At 33.3% G+C, this 22,004-nt stretch overlaps 1 protein-coding gene across 4 annotated transcripts in view; it reads left to right on the top strand.

The window, feature by feature from the left end:
* LOC136031204 (sushi, von Willebrand factor type A, EGF and pentraxin domain-containing protein 1-like) overlaps positions 1-22,004 on the top strand; it is a 196,603-nt gene that overhangs the window by 125,767 nt on the left and 48,832 nt on the right. For 3 of the 4 annotated variants that reach the window (XM_065710568.1, XM_065710569.1, XM_065710570.1), the window contains exons 14-16: positions 1,447-1,653; positions 9,146-9,305; positions 11,262-11,377. In XM_065710568.1, the coding sequence (XP_065566640.1) occupies positions 1,447-1,653; positions 9,146-9,305; positions 11,262-11,377 (483 nt within the window). The remainder of the gene's footprint in view (positions 1-1,446; positions 1,654-9,145; positions 9,306-11,261; positions 11,378-22,004) is intronic. The other variant, XM_065710571.1, reaches the window with a different exon arrangement.

Raw genomic sequence — 22,004 nt, 5'->3', positions numbered from 1 at the left:
TGGTTTCTTCTGAAGCTAAAAACAAACTTGAATATTTTATACATCAAAAATTTGACTTACGATAAATAAGTCAATAATTATGTAATTTAATGATAAATAAACTAAATGGTAAATAAAATTTGGATTGTAATAAATTTGACTTTTTAGTCCTTGGGAAAGAGGATGGAAGTGCCCCAAGACGACACATCCTGTTTTCTACAATAAATATTGTTTACTCCAGTTTTCCTAACCTATTGGCTATAGCAATCAATTATCTTTCATATATATATATATATATATATATATATATATATATATATATATATATATATATATATATATATATATATATATATATATATATATATATATATATATACATATATATATATATATATATATATATATATATATATATATATATATATATATATATATATATATATATATATATAATATATATATTATATATATATGTATATATATATATATATATATATATATATATATATATATATATATATATATATATATATATATATATATATATATATATATATATATATATATATATATATATATATATATATATATATATATATATATATATATGATGTACCCTTTAATGTATTAGAAACAAAAATCGAGTTTGCCGAATATTGAACTATAAATTTGTGCGTGTAATGCACCTTTAAATATTTCGGAAACAAATAAAATATTGGCAAATTGACACTAGTTGTTTAGCCCCTTGCTTTGGTTTTGTTTCTTTGCCATCGGTTACTTTCCATGAAAATTCTAACTTCAACATAGTTCACGAATAGAAATGAATAGTAACAGTAGATGGCAACTCTTTCAAAACCTTGGACGGAGTAAAACTTGTAATTTAATCTTATTCAACGTAGTTGATAATATAAACTTGTGTACCACTTTTCAGAGTCATATACTAGAAATAAACTACTAATTATTCAGCAACTATGTCACTGTGTTCTATTATTGTTTGTAATCGTTGCACAAACACTTAATTCTAGACGACAATAAATTGTCCTCCCCTCAAGCGCATCAAACACCAATAAGGGACACACTAGTTGTGCACATTTTTTTTTAGCCTGTCACCTATGAAGATATTAGTGCCCTAACGAACAATAAATAGGGCATCTAGGGCAGCAGCTCGTACAGTTCTCTAACTTTCAATGGAGGGGTTATGGCAATCTTATGAAAGGATTATAAAAAGACTAAAGACTAAGCCAATTAAACCTGTTTTTTCTTTTTCGTTTATTCAGTTAGCTTTCCTGGTTTGAAGAAAAAAAACTGTGAGTATATAGGACGCTACATATTAACCACACTTACGTAGGTCTTATATTTATTTAAGTTAAAAATATACTCTGAAAGGTATTCTTAAAATACCATATATTAACAATTATAATTAAATTGGCACTGAAACGGCATAAAAATTGTACTATTTCAAAGAGCACTGCAAAATTGTTGCTGAGGTCAAAGTTAAACGACCTGAAAGAGACATCTCTGTATACTACAATGCAACAGAAGTGATAGTTGTTCCGCATGGGCAGTACCTTGAAATGTCTTGTCTACAAGGTTACAAGATCGAAGGTTCAAAGAAAATTGGATGTTGGCTCGGAGATTTCGATTTGCTTGCTCTCCCTTCGTGTAAAGAAGGTACACTTGTGTCAGGCTTCGAATGCTGTGTAGTAGTGTAATTTGATTTTGCAAAGCTTAATACTGTAGCATATTTATTATTTCCCCATCATTGGACGATAAATTAGTTGGTTTATGTTTAATAAATAAGAAAATGACTGTGCTTGCAATACTTTTTGTCCTGGCATTTTGGTTCTTTTGGTGCTTTCACATAAATCATAAGAATTGTAAATATATAGTGTTATTACTCTTCTTTATTTCCCATTAGTAGACCGATTGGACTCGATTTTGCATTTTCTGACACACAAATGTTAGGCCGAAAGATAAAACTGGAATTTATAGCTTGTAGTATCTAGAGTAAATTTAAAGATGATATCTAGGATGGGTAACCACTTTCTGAGGATTTATGACTTTGGTAGACTCAGGGATGAGAATTTGAGTGGAACTTTCTGCGAATAGTTGAATATTAAACTGGATGGTCAAAAATTTCACAATGTAGAAGATGGATGGAATAACTTCAGGAAAATCAGTTTTGAAGTAGCAAGTTGATTCTTGGGGGGAAAATCTAGCTACCACGCTATGAATATCCGTAAATAATTTACTTTAAGTTTAGCATAGAAGAATAGGGCATTTTACAAAAAGTATTTGAGTGATAGATGAAATGAAAATAAGAGGAAATACGAGAGTAGAAAAAGGACTAAAAAAGGAACTAAGAAGGTGAGAAGTTGAGGCCATGGATACAATTGCTGAAGATGTGGTGGTTGCAGCCAGACGGCACAATAAAAAACCAGTGTATTGTTATTTCTGAGCCGTGATAATGTTGCAGAAAATTATGTAGAAAAAAATGAAGAAATTTATGACACTTTGAAAGTGAAGAAAGATTTATTTTGAGAGGGAGAATTACGAACAGTGCTAAAAAGAATAAAAAAAATAATAAGGCCAAAAATGCTGAGTGTAGTAAAGAGTTTTGTAAATATGGGAATTGTGAAGTAAGAGATTACTAAAGAATACTGGATCTTATTTTTGAAATAGGGGAAGTACCTAGCGATTTTAGGAAAACTTGAATTAGAAAGGAAATAAGAGTGAGTGTGGTAATTATTTAGGCATTAGCTTGGTTTCTGTAGAAAGAAGTTTAGTTACTATTATGATAGCGTTTAGGCTTAGAGTTGCTATAAATATAACTTGAGAGAAGAACAGCGTGGTTTTAGGAAGTTGAGAGGATTTGTTGACTACATTTTACTGTTAGATTAGTAATTGAGAAGTACCCGAGTTATCAGACACCTTTACTCCTCATCTTAAAAATTATGTTTTTGATTGTTGAGATTTTACTAATTGTTAATATTTTTTAATATTTTTCATCAGTTTTCAGTTTTTTAGCTTAAGAAATAAAATATTAGGTACAAATTTACAGTTTTAAGCTGCATAAGATGGTCAGAGTGCTGTCTTTGATTGCATCCAATATAAATTATTACATAAATTTCGCTGAATTCGAGATCAAGGTTCGTAACGATTCTTGACTAAGATTCTGAAACAAGGAATTTATAGATGCTATAGAATCCTCATGGGAGGATCCTTGTATAAAAGAATCCTCCTGAAAATTTAAGGTTACAAATGAATGAAAATAAAATAAGAGAAAAAAAAATATATAATAGAGGAATTACTCAGCTCACTATACTTCTGACTCTTGAAACCCTTTTATCTGTGACTTTGACTTGGTCATTGGGAAAACATTGGTGGAAAACATGTATCCTGACAACCTGCAGCAGCATAATGTCTTTTGATTGAGTTTAAATTAAAAAATCAAGTTTGATACCTTAACCCTTCTCGAAATATTCCTCATACACCCTTTTCACAACCTAGATGCAAATAGTTTCTATTGGTTTATTTCAATATACCCTTCTATATTTCAAGAAGATTTTGACTTAACGCCCTCGCCTTCCCTGAAATATTGCACACACTATTTTTACAACCTGGATAAAGATTTTATTTAGTTCAGTATCTCCCTCAATACTTCTTAAAAGTTACAACTTAATACCATTATCGGTTCCTAAGATATTGTAAATAGGCCATTTTGACAATTGGGATGCACACAGTGTATTTTGATAAATTCAACATTCCCCTTAACATTCTCTAAAAATTTTGAAATAATATTCTTAACTGCTTGTGAGATATTGCAGACATGCCATTTTGACAACCTGGATGCACATGGTGCCTCTAATGATGTAGTTTAACACCCCAATTGATATCATAATTTAGTTATTCTTATTTGTTCTTGGGATATTAAATTTTCCGATATAGTTTAATTCCCCCCACAGAAGTCCTTGAAAGTTGCAACTTAATACCTGTAGCCAATCCTGAGATCAATTTAGTTATTGTCAAATCCCTCTTTTATCAACTTAAATTCCCTTAGTGTAATTTGATTTAGCGCACCAGCCCCCCCCCCCTCAAAAAAAAGGATCATAATTTTCTGAAAGTTTTAGCTTGATACTCTTATCAGTCCCCCAGATACCATAGATAAGCCCATTTGAGAACCTGAATGCAGATAGAGTCTTTTGAATTACTTCGAAATCCTCTTCTCAATATACCCTGATATATATAGCTTCGCGATCTTAGTCATTCATTAGATATTGTAAATAAGTCACTTTGACAACCTTGATGCAATTATGCTCCTTTTGTTTAGTTCTAAAGCAGTAGGCCTAGTAGTAGTGCTTGCAATTATTAGTTGCAGTAGTAGCAGATTTAGTAGCAGTCACAATCACAGTTAAAATCAGAGCATAGTTGTAGCAGTTGCAGTTGTAAGTGGTTGCAGTCATAGTCGATAATATTCACAGTAACAAACAGTCCCCAACGATGTTCCAAGTAGTTGCAGTTGTAATTTAACTACTTTTGACGTCAGCTGCCGTTTTGAATGCCAATAAGAATATTCATAAGTAAATTTAGAAGAGAAATGCTAGCATTAGACATATTCCAGAAACTATTAAATGTGGTAGTCAGCTCGGAACTTCTTTTGATAAATGAATGGAAATTATCCCAGCATAGCAGGAATCCTAAAAGGAAACAAACAAATACTTAAGCATTTACTGTCACAAAGAGTTGCAGTCACAAGTAGTCTCAATCACAAGTACTCATAGTACTTGTGTCATAGGGGTAAACAATTGTAGTCAGAGGCAAAAATAGTTGCATTCATCAACTGTCATTTTCACAAATGGTAGCAATCGCAGTAGTCTAATGTCACAGTTACAAGTTGCACAGTCATAAGTATTCTCAGTAGAAGTTGCAGTTTCAGTCCCGGTACTAGTAGTAGTAGTAGTAGTACTTAGAAGTGCTAGTAGACCTTAAAGTTTCTTGTTAATTCTCTTAGCCGTTCTTAAAACATTGCATATACGCCCATTTAGTAATAGCGATATACTTAATGTCTTTGATTTTGTTTCAACATCCAATGGAGTTTCATCTCAATATACTTATCTTTTTGAACCCACCCATCAAACAATCCCCATTTTTGCAATAACAAATCCTGTATGCAAGCGATGTATAAATTGAATAAATTACAGCTCTTGCCCTGACGGCTGTGGAGGTTGTGTCATACCTGGGGCAGTTATTTGACCTTTTGACTATTCAAGTTCTGATTAGTTTTGAGACACAATATCTTAAATAGGTATTACCCTCTTATCACGTTTGAATATCCCCCTCAACTTGCTCAGAAAATTTCAAGATAATACTGGAGGGTAATACCCTCTGCACTTCCTAAGACAGCGTAGATACATACTGTTCATGACATCGACCCAAATAGTTTCTTTTTATTTAGCTTAACATCCCCCTAATCTTCCCTAAGGTTTTATCTTAAGACCCTTAGCCTTTTTTAACCTACCAAGGGCCAAACATATCCCTCCCAATAATGAATACTATGTGCGAAAATGGGCAAACTGTATAATTTACAGCCTATGTCCTGAAGGCTGAGAGGGGTTTTGTAATTCCTGGTGGCATATTTATTGGATCTTCCAACTATCCTGAAATGTGGCTATTTTAAGATTTTATTAGTAATGAGAAATCTAAAAAGGACGAGGTTGCCCTCGTATTACTTTTGACAATCCTTCCAAAATGTCAGGAAAGTTGAAGATTTCTTGAAATCTTCACCTTAGTATCCTAAGCCTTTTGGAGACTTAGGACATACACTTTTCTGTCATATACACTTTTCTTATCCCCCTCAACTTGATCAGTACATGTCATAGACTTTTCTTAGAAATCAACCCTAAGCGTAAATAATAGGCTACTTGCAAAACTTACAGTCCTTACCCCAGGGGTTTAGGAGTCGCTTCATCCCTGGAGGCATGACCTTTAGACTATTTTGAACAAAATGGCCATCTCAAAATTTTATCGGATGTGTTTGGACAACGAAAAGGTCATAGTAGGGGGTCATATCTGTCTGTTTTAAATTTTAAATTCACTCTTACTTTCAAGGATAAAGTTTTAATTTTTACTGAATACGCTCAATAAAAATTTTATTTTCGTTTGTATTTTGAAAAATTTTTCTCCACCTTTTAATGCCATCTATCTTAGAAATTATGTTTTGTGGTTCCAGTTGCTGTTAACATTTACAGCAAAGTTTTTACTGATCCACGGGATCATAAATGCTAGTTAACACAAAACTATTCCAAACAATTCCTGGAAACATATGCTTTTCGAAAAAATATAAGATTTTGAAACACACAAGAAGTCTAGAATTACTTTATAATTGAAGAAATTTAGAAGTTTAATTACTTTGCTATGAGTTTTCAATATAGTCTGAGTTTGTAGTTCAATATAGTTCAATATAATATTGAGTTTTCAATAGAAGTCTAGAATTACTTCATAATTGAAGAAATTTAGAAGTTTAATTACTTTGCTATGACTCGTTAGTAAAAATTTTTCAGGTTCTTGGAACTGAAAAACATCTTAGAATACTGTTAAGGATGTAGGAACACATCGTATTTTTCAATCGAAATATGATAGAAAAAATTAATTGCTGGAATAAAAAGCAGTCCAGGCTAAACCTAGCAATGTGAAGTTGCTCAATTTACAAAATTAGAATCCCTTAATGATTTATAAGCCAAAAAAAAAATATGAAGCTACACAATTTTTGTCGTAAATCTAATTGTGAATGTGTGGGATGATGGCTCATGTTTAGTCTTCTTTTTCTGAGCATTTTTAGTGCGCAGGTAATTTAACTGGTAGATACACTGCTGCTAATACTACTACTAACAACTCACTGCAGCACCAAGACGCATGAGACCAATACAGCTACGCACGCTCATCCTCCATCCCACGCTATTTATGGCCTTTCTATCTACGACCTCCCAGAAAGCTCTCATCTCTCTCAACTCTTTTCTTACGACATCCTCTCACCCCGTTCGGGGATGACCTGCTTTTCGATTGGCCCTACACGGTTGGCCAACAAGGACTATCTTTGGCAATCTGTCATCCTTAAACCACAGAACGTGCCCTAGCCATCTCAACCTTCCTCTTATTATAGCCCTAGAAAGTGGGATTGAAATTTTTCATAAAACTTACTGTTTGAGATATGGTCAGTCAGACAGGTACCCAAAACAACCGTAGGTAATTTCTCTGGAAAACACCTAGCAAATTCTCCCCTGTTTTTTGGTGCACCTGCATTTCAGAACCCTGCTTGACCACTGTCATCACTGTAGCCTCCAATATTATAATCTTAGTTCGCAGATTCATCTTCCAATTCTTTCAAACCTTTTACATCTGTGAAAACATAACCTGGACCTTCGATATTCTGCTTTGAACTTCTTTATTGCACTCATCGTCTTTACAAATAATACTACCAAGGTAGATGAAGCTGTACAATTGATCGATCTTCTCGCTACCCAACATTATCTTTTCACCTTCACTTATTCCTAGTCTGAGCACCTTAGCCTTCTTAATAATAATTTTTAAACCTATCCTTGCACCCTCACTGCTAGCAAAACTTCTTAAGGTTTATTCACTTTGCTATCATTTTGATCTAGGATACTTAACCATCAGTGTTATCCAAGCCCAGGAAAATTGCACTTCCCTATTTGATTCTATGTTCTCTCATTGCCTTTGGTGTGTTCCTTAGAATAAAGTCCATCAAAATGATCCATATAAATGGGGATAGAACGTTACCCTGCCTAAAAGCTACTAGCCTTATTCCCGTTATTCCCGTACATATCACTAATAACTTTAATATATTTATCTGGTATATCTTGCAAGGATAGGACCTTCAATCAGCTGAATCAAACACTTGCTTACAATTTATAAAACTGAGGACTAATGGCGTTTTTTTGAATCGGTTATTTCTCAGTCTTTAATTCAAGAGTGAAAATTTGTTCGTGGCATCTTCTACCCTTCCTAAAACCACACTTCTCTCCTTTTGAAACTTTATCTACAACATCTTTAAGTCTAAAAACTATCATCATACTAAGCAATGTGCTTTTTACACAAAACCAGAATAATGCCTCTATAATTACCATACTCACTCTTATCATCTTGCTTACAGACGGCTTTATTAGAGTTTTCTTAAAATCACTATATACATCCCCTTTTTCAAAAATAATATTCATAATAACTTATCTTTTAACTCCGTAACCATCATATTCAAATGACCATTTGTCCTCCCAATTTACTGATATGCCAGAACAATATTTTACTATTATGCCGTTTCGCCGTAGATTCCGCTTCTTTGCCAATTTTATACATGACATCGACTTTATATGTCCTTAATTTATATTTTAACGCTTTATCCGCTTTCCTTAAATTTCTCTTATTTTCATATAATATATCACTTAAATAGTTCATGTACAAGCCCCTCCTCCTCTCTATTAAACACAAAACAGTTTTACTAATATTCCTAGCTGTGTTTCTAACTTCCTTAATATACAGCGACATAACAAACTATATTCCTAAAATTATTCCATCCATCTTCTTCATTGTCAAATTTTATACTTTCCAGTTTAGTATTCAACTTTTCTTGGGCATTTTCTCTCAAATTCTCATTTTGTAGTCTACCAGCATCATAGCTTCTCAGAAGGTGGTTACTGCTCCTAAATCTCAGCTATAAATTAACCCTAGACACTACTAGATGGTGATTTTTACTTATAACATCATAACAACACTCATATGTACCCTATAATCATTGCGACCAAAATTCCATTATTAATACCTTCCCAACCTAAGCGAGACCTAGCAGCTTCTATATTCATCATGAGCCCTGCTCACTGCCTATTTACACCATCCTTCCTTCCCGAGTAAATAAATTCTATGTCACCTAATTTCATGGTTCCTAAGCCTGGGGTATGAGCTTCTGAAACTCCTAGCAAGTCCAGTTGTAAACTCTTAATAAGTTCTAATAAACTCCTAATAATGCAGAAGTAAAATTTTCATTGATGGAATTTGCTACATTGCTTACCAAAATCATATTTAAACTAGTATTACTGTTGTAATGTATTTTGATGTTTCATATAGAAATTATGACCAATTCATTTTCTTTCAGTGAATCGTTCTTATCGTGGTTTCCAGGTTGGAGCGGATATTGTACATAGAGGCATTTTACCACTACATGGATCTAAAAGAAAATCCTGTGGTGCACCAACAAGAACCGAAGGGTCGATAATATTCCAAAATGGGGAACCTATTGGAGAGGAAGAAAGAAGGTGAAACTTGTGCTTACTATGATTATTTTTGATGCTTACTTTTTTTTTAAGACATGGGCTACCAAGAAATACTATTTTTGTTTTTAACTCTAATTTTTGTTAACTCAAATGCAATACATGTTTTCCCTGGACTTGGGATACTACTGTTTGGAAACAACTAAAACTGATAAATTTTCTCAGTGCATATGGTGCCGCTATTAATATATCAAATCAGCGTATTTAATGGAGAAAATTTCTTTTTTCAAAATTTCCTAAGCCATTTACTACTCTCTTTTCAAACTATTTTCTTCCAACGATATGTCGCAAAATAATTTGTATGTAGTCTACGATAAAATACGGCATATTTTTCACGTCCAACACTTTTAGAAAATCATGTCATATCTCAAAACGTGGTGAATGGATAAATATTTATGTGTGTTGATTTTTTAATGAAACGCTTTTGTGATTTTTATTACCAAGTGGAAGGGGCAGCGATATCATATGGTGAAAGGCAATCTCGTGACAGTGAACGACCTAGATTTATTTATGGGTTTTATTTCATGATTAAATTTTTCGGTGGAGCATTTTCATGTTCTGTTGGATGCATGAGGGGTTAAAATGGGTTTTGATTTATGTGTAAGGGGATGCCATATACGCTGATTATTGAGCAACGAGAGTATGCTTCAAACTCGATAACAGATGTTATATTTTAGTATATATATACTGGAAAAAAACACTGGGGGCCGAATTGGACACTTGTTACTCACAATATGATTGTTATTATTTTTTGTTAAATGACAACGCCATAAGCAATCGGTTGCATATTAATAATGGTATTCAGTTTATCTTAATTAATTTTACTTTGTTTAGCTCTGACTAATTCCAGGCCTTACAAGCAGGCTTTAAGAGTTTGTGTGTGCATCCTGCTGCTACGAGTTGGAGCTAAATACCAGCTAGAAGAATACCCCCTCTCTCTCCTAAGGAATCAGTCTTTTCCTGTGGAAATACTAGAAGAATACCGCCCTCCCTCTCTCAAGGAATGATTCATTTCCTGTGGAATGAGAAAAAACTATGTCTCTAGGAATAATTTACTGACAAATAAAAATTATATTTTTTTAGAGGACAGGCTTAATCTAATCTGGGCCAAATAGGAATATTTATGCCAATGCTCCGTATATTGAAACTTTAAAGATGACTCTTAGCTATCCTCTATCATGGAAGAACGTGAAAAAATATTTGCTTTCGATGACTTTCAATGATTCTAAAGCCAGATTTTCAAAAGTTTGAGAGACCACTCCCCCTCTGTCCTTCATAGAAATAATTGTTAGATTTACTACCAGAGATAGATTTTGGATTTTTTTTTTAGGTGGAGAACGCTGAGAGGAGGATGGGAAGTCTTAACTATGAGAAAGTTATTACTATACTAGCAGTTACTACCTAGTTGGTGGGGGCGCTTCTCATTTATATTCCCTGCGTCCCGGTCTGACCTTTTTTAGTTTTTTTTTTCTTCTTTTGTATTAATGCTAAAGCCAAGGTTCGAACCTGGAACCTCTCAGACCTAAAACCTGGAACATAACGCTTTACCAAATCAGCTACTAAAAAAAATTGATTTTTTCTTCTTTTTCTCCTTTATTTTTCAGTTTTTTTCCTTTTTTTTTTTTTTTTCTTTTTCAGTTTACATACAGCTCAATCCTTATAATGACGTCACTCGACAGACAGACAGGCAGACAACTTATTTTTATATATATAGATCTCTCCTTCTTTATTTGCCACAGGAACCAATCAGTGTGAATTTTATGGGTTTTTTTTCATATTGCAAAAGAGTAGAATTCAAACTTTATCCCTCCCCCTTAATCGGGGGAAAGAGCTACTGATCTAATTTTAAAGCTAATTTTAAGTAATAATTATTGCATTACTTAAGATAAATTTTCAGTGTATGCTTTCAGTGTATTCTTATAATTATTATTGCTGTTTAAGGTTCCCTGATGGTACGGAGGTAGTGTTTCGCTGTGCATTGGGAATTCTTGGAGAGAAAACTACATGGAAAATTATATGCGAGGATGGATTCTGGGTTGGAAAATCGTATTCTTGTGGTAATCGTTTTTCTTCTTTTTTTTCTGTTTCATATGAAACCCTCTCTCTCTTTCTCTATACATAATTGCAATACAATACAATAATTGCTCTTTTATAAAAAATAGTATATATATATATCTATATATATAAAAATAAGTTGTCTGTCTGTGGATGTGTGGATGGATGTGTCAGGTGACGTCACCTGAAAAAACTGGATCAGGTGACGTCAAAACTGAAAAAACTAAAAAAGGCAAAAACTACAAAAAAAACTAAAAACTAATAAAAAAAATAAAAAAGCTAAAAAACTAAAAAAACTAAAAAAAGGCAAAAACTACAAAAAAAACTAAAAACTAATAAAAAAGCTAAAAAACTAAAAAAACTAAAAAAAGGCAAAAACTACAAAAAAAAACTAAAAACTAATAAAAAAAAATAAAAAAGCTAAAAAACTAAAAAAACTAAAAAAACTAAAAAAAAGGTAAAAAACGAAAAAAACTAAAAACTAAAAAAAACTAAAAAAAAGGGAAAAAACTGAAAAATAAGCTAAAATAAAGGTAAAAACCAATAAAAAACTAAAAAAAAAACTGAAAAAACTAAAAAAAGGCAAAAACTACAAAAAAAACTAAAAACTAATAAAAAAAGTAAAAAAGCTAAAAAACTAAAAAAACTAAAAAAAGGTAAAAAACTAAAAAAAATAAAAAATAAAAAAAAACTAAAAAAAAGGAAAAAACTGAAAAATAAGCTAAAATAAAGGTAAAAACCAATAAAAAACTAAAAAGAAAAAAAGGAAAAAACTAAAAAAAATTTTCATCTAAAAAACTAAAAAAAACTAAAAAAGGTAAAAACTAAAAGAACTAAAAAAGAAAAAAATAAATGACGAAACTCAAAGAGAAAGCGACCAGGACAAAAGGAATGTTCGATTAGCAATCAACAAAGCACCGGGAAGCACCGGGACACAGGGAGTATGAATGACGACCAGGACATAAGTAAAAAAAAAAAATTAACAAAACTAAAAAGAAGTTAAAAACTAAAAAAAAACTAAAAAGAAAAAAAAACTAAAAACTAATAAAAAAACTAAAAAATCTAAAAATCTAAATAAACTAAAAAAGAAAAAAAAAGGAAAAAAATAAAGGAGAAAAACCAACGGGGACACCGGGGGAAACAGGGGGATATAAATGACGACCGGGACAAAAAAACTAAAAAGAAAAAAAACTAAAAACTAATAAAAAAACTAAAAAATCTAAAAATCTAAATAAGCTAAAAAAGAAAAAAAAAGGAAAAAAATAAAGGAGAAAAACAAAACTAAAAAACGAATGTATATACAGACCGGGACACCGGGATACAAATGACGACCGGGACACAGGGAATATAAATGACGACCGGGACACAGGGACACAACTACAACGGGGACACCGGGGGAAACAGGGGGATGTAAATGACGACCGGGACACCGGGACAGGGAATGGTCGATTAGCAATCACCATCAACAAAGCTCAAGGGCAATCATTAGAATCATGAGGTATAGATCTGAATACAGATTGTTTTCCCATGGACCATTATATGTTGCATGTTCAAGAGTCGGTAAACCTGACAATCTATTTATATGCAAAGACAATGGGACAGCAAAGAATGTTGTATATTCGCAAGTTTTACGTAGTTAAAACCATATATATATATATATATATATATATATATATATATATATATATATATATATATATATATATATATATATATATATATATATATATATATATATATATATATATATATCTATCTATATTCACAGGTGGGACATAGGGACACAACTACAATGGCGCGTAACTATTATGGCGCGTAACGACTTACGCGCGCGGGGGGGCTTGGGGGGGGCGCGAAGCGCCCCCACCAACTAGGTGTTGGGGTGGCGCGAAGCGCCACCCCAACAGCTAGTATATCTATATATATAAAAATAAGTTGTCTGTCTGTGGATGTGTGGATGGATGTGTCAGGTGACGTCACCTGAAAAAACTGGATCAGGTGACGTCAAAACTGAAAAAACTAAAAAAGGCAAAAACTACAAAAAAAACTAAAAACTAATAAAAAAAATAAAAAAGCTAAAAAACTAAAAAAACTAAAAAAAGGCAAAAACTACAAAAAAAACTAAAAACTAATAAAAAAGCTAAAAAACTAAAAAAACTAAAAAAAGGCAAAAACTACAAAAAAACTAAAAACTAATAAAAAAAAATAAAAAAGCTAAAAAACTAAAAAAACTAAAAAAACTAAAAAAAAGGTAAAAAACGAAAAAAACTAAAAACTAAAAAAAACTAAAAAAAAGGGAAAAAACTGAAAAATAAGCTAAAATAAAGGTAAAAACCAATAAAAAACTAAAAAAAAAACTGAAAAAACTAAAAAAAGGCAAAAACTACAAAAAAAAACTAAAAACTAATAAAAAAAGTAAAAAAGCTAAAAAACTAAAAAAACTAAAAAAACTAAAAAAAGGTAAAAAACTAAAAAAAATAAAAAATAAAAAAAAACTAAAAAAAAGGAAAAAACTGAAAAATAAGCTAAAATAAAGGTAAAAACCAATAAAAAACTAAAAAGAAAAAAAGGAAAAAACTAAAAAAAATTTTCATCTAAAAAACTAAAAAAAACTAAAAAAGGTAAAAACTAAAAGAACTAAAAAAGAAAAAAATAAATGACGAAACTCAAAGAGAAAGCGACCAGGACAAAAGGAATGTTCGATTAGCAATCAACAAAGCACCGGGAAGCACCGGGACACAGGGAGTATGAATGACGACCAGGACATAAGTAAAAAAAAAAATTAACAAAACTAAAAAGAAGTTAAAAACTACAAAAAAACTAAAAAGAAAAAAAAACTAAAAACTAATAAAAAAACTAAAAAATCTAAAAATCTAAATAAACTAAAAAAGAAAAAAAAAGGAAAAAAATAAAGGAGAAAAACCAACGGGGACACCGGGGGAAACAGGGGGATATAAATGACGACCGGGACAAAAAAACTAAAAAGAAAAAAAAAATAAAAACTAATAAAAAAACTAAAAAATCTAAAAATCTAAATAAGCTAAAAAAGAAAAAAAAAGGAAAAAAATAAAGGAGAAAAACAAAACTAAAAAACGAATGTATATACAGACCGGGACACCGGGATACAAATGACGACCGGGACACAGGGAATATAAATGACGACCGGGACACAGGGACACAACTACAACGGGGACACCGGGGGAAACAGGGGGATGTAAATGACGACCGGGACACCGGGACAGGGAATGGTCGATTAGCAATCACCATCAACAAAGCTCAAGGGCAATCATTAGAATCATGAGGTATAGATCTGAATACAGATTGTTTTCCCATGGACCATTATATGTTGCATGTTCAAGAGTCGGTAAACCTGACAATCTATTTATATGCAAAGACAATGGGACAGCAAAGAATGTTGTATATTCGCAAGTTTTACGTAGTTAAAACCATATATATATATATATATATATATATATATATATATATACTAGCTGTTGGGGTGGCGCTTCGCGCCACCCCAACACCTAGTTGGTGGGGGCGCTTCGCGCCCCCCCCCAAGCCCCCCCGCGCGCGTAAGTCGTTACGCGCCATAATAGTTACGCGCCATTGTAGTTGTGTCCCTATGTCCCACCTGTGAATATAGATATATATATATATATATGGTTTTAACTACGTAAAACTTGCGAATATACAACATTCTTTGCTGTCCCATTGTCTTTGCATATAAATAGATTGTCAGGTTTACCGACTCTTGAACATGCAACATATAATGGTCCATGGGAAAACAATCTGTATTCAGATCTATACCTCATGATTCTAATGATTGCCCTTGAGCTTTGTTGATGGTGATTGCTAATCGACCATTCCCTGTCCCGGTGTCCCGGTCGTCATTTACATCCCCCTGTTTCCTCCGGTGTCCCCGTTGTAGTTGTGTCCCTGTGTCCCGGTCGTCATTTATATTCCCTGTGTCCCGGTCGTCATTTGTATCCCGGTGTCCCGGTCTGTATATACATTCGTTTTTTAGTTTTGTTTTTCTCCTTTATTTTTTTCCTTTTTTTTTCTTTTTTAGCTTATTTAGATTTTTAGATTTTTTAGTTTTTTTATTAGTTTTTAGTTTTTTTTTCTTTTTAGTTTTTTTGTCCCGGTCGTCATTTATATCCCCCTGTTTCCCCCGGTGTCCCCGTTGTAGTTGTGTCCCTGTGTCCCGGTCGTCATTTATATTCCCTGTGTCCCGGTCGTCATTTGTATCCCGGTGTACCGGTCTGTATATACATTCGTTTTTTAGTTTTGTTTTTCTCCTTTATTTTTTTCCTTTTTTTTTCTTTTTTAGTTTATTTAGATTTTTAGATTTTTTAGTTTTTTTATTAGTTTTTAGTTTTTTTTTCTTTTTAGTTTTTTTGTAGTTTTTACCTTCTTTTTAGTTTTGTTAATTTTTTTTTACTTATGTCCTGGTCGTCATTTATACTCCCTATGTCCCGGTGCTTTGTCCTGGTCGTCATTTATACTCCCTGTGTCCCGGTGCTTTGTTGATTGCTAATCGAACATTCCTTTTGTCCTGGTCGCTTTCTCTTTGAGTGTCGTCATTTATTAGTTTTTTCCTTTTTTTCTTTTTAGTTTTTTATTGGTTTTTACCTTTATTTTAGCTTATTTTTCAGTTTTTTCCTTTTTTTTAGTTTTTTTTTATTTTTTATTTTTTTTAGTTTTTTACCTTTTTTTAGTTTTTTTAGTTTTTTTAGTTTTTTAGCTTTTTTACTTTTTTTATTAGTTTTTAGTTTTTTTTTGTAGTTTTTGCCTTTTTTTAGTTTTTTCAGTTTTTTTTTTAGTTTTTTATTGGTTTTTACCTTTATAGTTTTTTTAGTTTTTTAGCTTTTTTATTTTTTTTATTAGTTTTTAGTTTTTTTTGTAGTTTTTGCCTTTTTTTAGTTTTTTCAGTTTTGACGTCACCTGATCCAGTTTTTTCAGGTGACGTCACCTGACACATCCATCCATCCATCCACAGACAGACAACTTATTTTTATATATATAGATATATATATATATATATATATATATATATATATATATCTATCTATATTCACAGGTGGGACATAGGGACACAACTACAATGGCGCGTAACTATTATGGCGCGTAACGACTTACGCGCGCGGGGGGGCGTGGGGGGGGCGCGAAGCGCCCCCACCAACTAGGTGTTGGGGTGGCGCGAAGCGCCACCCCAACAGCTAGTATATATATATATATATATATATATATATATATATATATATATATATATATATATATATACTAGCTGTTGGGGTGGCGCTTCGCGCCACCCCAACACCTAGTTGGAGGGGGCGCTTCGCGCCCCCCAAGCCCCCCCGCGCGTGTAAGTCGTTACGCACCATATTAGTTACGCGCCATTGTAGTTGTGTCCCTGTGTCCCACCTGTGAATATCTATATATATAAAAATAAGTTGTCTGTCTGTGGATGTGTGGATGGGTCAGGTGACGTCACCTGAAAAAACTGGATCAGGTGACGTCAAAACTGAAAAAACTAAAAAAAGGCAAAAACTACAAAAAAAACTAAAAACTAATAAAAAAAATAAAAAAGCTAAAAAACTAAAAAAACTATAAAGGTAAAAACCAATAAAAAACTAAAAAAAAAACTGAAAAAACTAAAAAAAGGCAAAAACTACAAAAAAAAACTAGCGACCAGGACAAAAGGAATGTTCGATTAGCAATCAACAAAGCACCGGGACATAGGGAGTATAAATGACGACCAGGACATAAGTAAAAAAAAAATTAACAAAACTAAAAAGAAGGTAAAAACTACAAAAAAACTAAAAAGAAAAAAAAACTAAAAACTAATAAAAAAACTAAAAAATCTAAAAATCTAAATAAACTAAAAAAGAAAAAAAAAGGAAAAAAATAAAGGAGAAAAACAAAACTAAAAAACGAATGTATATACAGACCGGTACACCGGGATACAAATGACGACCGGGACACAGGGAATATAAATGACGACCGGGACACAGGGACACAACTACAACGGGGACACCGGGGGAAACAGGGGGATATAAATGACGACCGGGACAAAAAAACTAAAAAGAAAAAAAAACCAAAAAACTAATAAAAAAACTAAAAAATCTAAAAATCTAAATAAGCTAAAAAAGAAAAAAAAAGGAAAAAAATAAAGGAGAAAAACAAAACTAAAAAACGAATGTATATACAGACCGGGACACCGGGATACAAATGACGACCGGGACACAGGGAATATAAATGACGACCGGGACACAGGGACACAACTACAACGGGGACACCGGAGGAAACAGGGGGATGTAAATGACGACCGGGACACCGGGACAGGGAATGGTCGATTAGCAATCACCATCAACAAAGCTCAAGGGCAATCATTAGAATCATGAGGTATAGATCTGAATACAGATTGTTTTCCCATGGACCATTATATGTTGCATGTTCAAGAGTCGGTAAACCTGACAATCTATTTATATGCAAAGACAATGGGACAGCAAAGAATGTTGTATATTCGCAAGTTTTACGTAGTTAAAACCATATATATATATATCTATCTATATTCACAGGTGGGACATAGGGACACAACTACAATGGCGCGTAACTATTATGGCGCGTAACGACTTACGCGCGCGGGGGGGCTTGGGGGGGGGGCGCGAAGCGCCCCCACCAACTAGGTGTTGGGGTGGCGCGAAGCGCCACCCCAACAGCTAGTATATATATATATATATATATATATATATATATATATATATATATATATATATATATATATATATATATATATATATATATATATATATATATATATATATATATATATATATATATATATATATCTATATATATAAAAATAAGTTGTTTGTGTGTTATGTCTGTCTGTCTGTCGAGTGACGTCATGTCATCATGTTGTCATGAAGTTAGTTGTCGTCATGTTTGTTATGACGATGACGTCATTAAAAGTATTTAAGAAAATCGTTCAAAGACAAATTTTTAATTGTAAGAAGATCGTGGACGGAAAAATATTTAATCGTAAAATGACTGAAGAACCTACAAGGGCAGAGACACACAACTTTCGAGTTACGTCACGTCATCATGTCGTCATGTCGTAATGAAGTTAGTTGTCGTCATGTTCGTCATGACGATGAGATCATTAAAAGTATTTAAGAAAATCGTTCTTAGACAAATTCTTAATTGTAAGAAGATCGTGGACGGAAAAATGTTTAATTGTAAAATGACTGAAGAGTCTACAATGTCGGGTGACGTCATGTTTGTGTTTTGACTGACGTCATGAAGTCAGTTGTCGTCATTTTTGTTATGACGGTGACGTCATTAAAGATATTTAAGACATGCGTTCACGTAAAAATCTATTAATGTTTAACTGTAAAAGACTGATGAACTTACAATGGCAACAGCCGAGGAAGATGCTCAAAGAGTCTATGCCAAAACACTTGCTGCTGATAGAGAAAGTAAGAAAAGAAAGCGTGCCGAGGAATCAAAAGAACAGCAAGGAAACAGGCTTGAGGCTGATAAAGAAAGTAAGAAAAGAAAGCGTGCCGAGGAATCAAAAGAACAGCAAGGAAACAGGCTTGAGGCTAAAGAAGGCAAAACCACGCAGTTAGATGAAAATCCACCTGGACAGCGACAGTCAAAACATATCAAAACTGAAAATTATAGCGATGATGATTGAGTTTGGGATTTTGACTTGGATAAGGTCATCAATGCCTACCAGATTCAAGTTAAAAACCAAAGGTTTGGCGATATATACTTCATAGTGACGCTGAAAAATAAAGAAGAAATAGAAAACTGAAAAAAGAAAAAAGGTAAAAAACTAAAAATAACTAAAAAGAAAAAACACTCAAAGAGAAATTACAGACCAGGATACAAATGACGACCGAGACCGAGGGAATATAAATGACGACCGGGAACCTCAAAGATAAATTACAGACTGGGACACCCGGACACAAATCACGACCGGGACACAGGGATTATAAATGACGACCGGGACACAGGGACACAACTACAACGGGGACGCCGGGGGCACAGGTGGGATATATAAATGACGACCGGAACACAGGGATTATTCAAATAGAAATTACAGACCGGGACACCAGGACACAAATGACGACCGGGACACAGGGAATATAAATGACGACCGGGACACTCAAAGAGAAATTACAAACTGGGACACCGGGACACAAATGACGACCGGGAAACAGGGACACATCATTAGAATAATGAGGTATAGATGTGAATACGGATTGTTTTTCCCATGGACAATTATATGTTGCATGTTCAAGAGTCAGTAAACCTGACAATCTATTTATATGCAACATATATATATATATATATATATATATATATATATATATATATATATATATATATATATATATATATATATATATATATATACTAGCTGTTGGGGTGGCGCTTCGCGCCACCCCAACACCTAGTTGGTGGGGGCGCTTCGCGCCCCCCAAGTATATATAAAAATAAGTTATTTGTCTGTCTGTCGACTGACGTCATGTTTGTTTGTCGACTGACGTCATGTTTGTCGACTGACGTCATTATAAGGATTGAGCTGTATGTCGTCATGAAGTTGTTTGTCGTCTGACGTCATGTTTGTCGACTAACGAAACCGGAACACCGAGACACAAATGACGTGTTATGTCTGTTATAACGTAATAGAGGCAACAATCTTGACAGGGCCTTTTGAGGGTGAGGCTTTTCTTATTCCACGCATTCTCACGATTCCAATGGATCTGCCTTTTCAACCTAAAAGATTGCAATTCCCAATTTGATTAGCATATTTAGTTTTCAGTCCAGGACCACTAAAGCCATTATGTAAATATCAAAAATATTTATGTTGTCTGAGCAATAATTTTTAGTTTTTATTTCAAAATAGAAAATTACCCGACAATTTTAGAATTATATCTATCTATCTATATATATAAAAATAAGTTGTCTGTCTGTGGATCAGGTGACGTCATGTTTCTGTGTCGACTGGCGTCATGAAGTTAGTTGTCGTCATTTTTGCTATGACGGTGACGTCATTAAAGATTTTTAAGACATATATGTTCACGTAGAAATCTATTAATGTTTAAGTTTAAAATGACTGATGAACTTACAATGGCAAAAGCCGATGAAGATGCTCAAAGAGTCTATGCCAAAAAACTTGCTGCTGATAGAGAAAGTCAGAAAAGATAGCGTGCCGAGGAATCAAAAGAACAGCAAGAAAACAGGCTTGAGGCTAAAGAACGCAAAACCGCGCAGTTTGATGAAGATCCACCTGGACAGCGAGAGTCAAAACATATCAAAACTGAAAATGATAGCGATGATGATTGGGTTTGGGATCTTGACTTGGATAAGGTCATCAATGCCTACCAGATTTTAGTTAAAAAAACAAAGGTTCGGCGATATGTATTTCATAGTGAAGCTGAAAAATAAAGAAGAAAAAGAAAACTGAAAAAAGAAAAAAATGTAAAAAACTAAAAAATACTAAAAAGAAAAAACACTCAAAGAGAAATTACAGACCGGGACACAAATGACGACCGGGACAGAGGGAATATAAATAACGACAGGGACACTCAAGGACACTCAAGGATCGCTATGGCCGAAGTTCCGTGACAGCTTTGTAGAGGCAATGAAGTCTTTGAAGTTTGGATCACCGTTGGAATTTGATACGTTTACCTCGTCTGTTATAGATGCTAAAGCAATCAAAAGAATTGGATCATATTTTGAGCATGCAAACGTTACAGGTGAATTGAAGATTCTGGCTGGTGGTAATATAAACGACAGCACTGGTTATTACGCAGAGCCTACATTTATCAAGACTTCAAATCCGCTTGACCGAATAATGAAAGAGGAAATTTTTGGACCCGTTCTTACTGCTTACGTCTACCGCGATGAAGACATATGATGTCATGGAACTACTTCAAAAAACAACTGACTATGCACTGACTGGTGCTGTATTTGCTGAAGACAAGGATTTCTTGACTCGTGCTGCTCAAGAATTAAAATATAGCTGTGGGAATTTCTACATTAATGACAAATCAACTGGAGCAGTTGTTGGACAGCAACCCTTTGGTGGAAGTAGACTTTCAGGAACTAATGACAAAGCAGGCGCTCCGCATTACATAAGTCGTTGGGGATCATATCAGAGTGTTAAGGAAAGTTTCACAAAGCTGAACACATGGAAATATCCTTACATGGAAAATTGAAGATTTCACTGATTATCTTTTCTTATATACAACATAGTCTAGAGCTATATGTATAAGGTTTTTAACTGCAGGGAAAATTCCCTCTTTTTATTGGAGAATTCTTTTCATTTTGCTGTTATCGGTCTAAAGTAACATAACATGCTAAATATAAGTACCTGTACTTAGCTATCCTTTCTATACATTCTCTAAAAGGTTCTGACTCACGTTGCGTTTTTCAAGCTGTTTTGTGAATTTGGGCTTATTTAACACCAGGTCTTTGGAATGTTAGTTTTTTCTATAAATTAGCTCTCAGTTTGGGCATTTGTGAGGCTACTTTTCTAGTTTTGGATTTCGCCTCTCCAAAACTAAAATTTTGTAGTGAATCTCTGGAAGTGTTTATTGCAAAAATGGAATT

Source organism: Artemia franciscana, chromosome 9 (assembly GCF_032884065.1).
Source record: "Artemia franciscana chromosome 9, ASM3288406v1, whole genome shotgun sequence".
NCBI classification, from domain to species: Eukaryota; Metazoa; Arthropoda; class Branchiopoda; order Anostraca; family Artemiidae; genus Artemia; species Artemia franciscana.
This window is presented reverse-complemented; position numbering and strand designations above follow the sequence as displayed.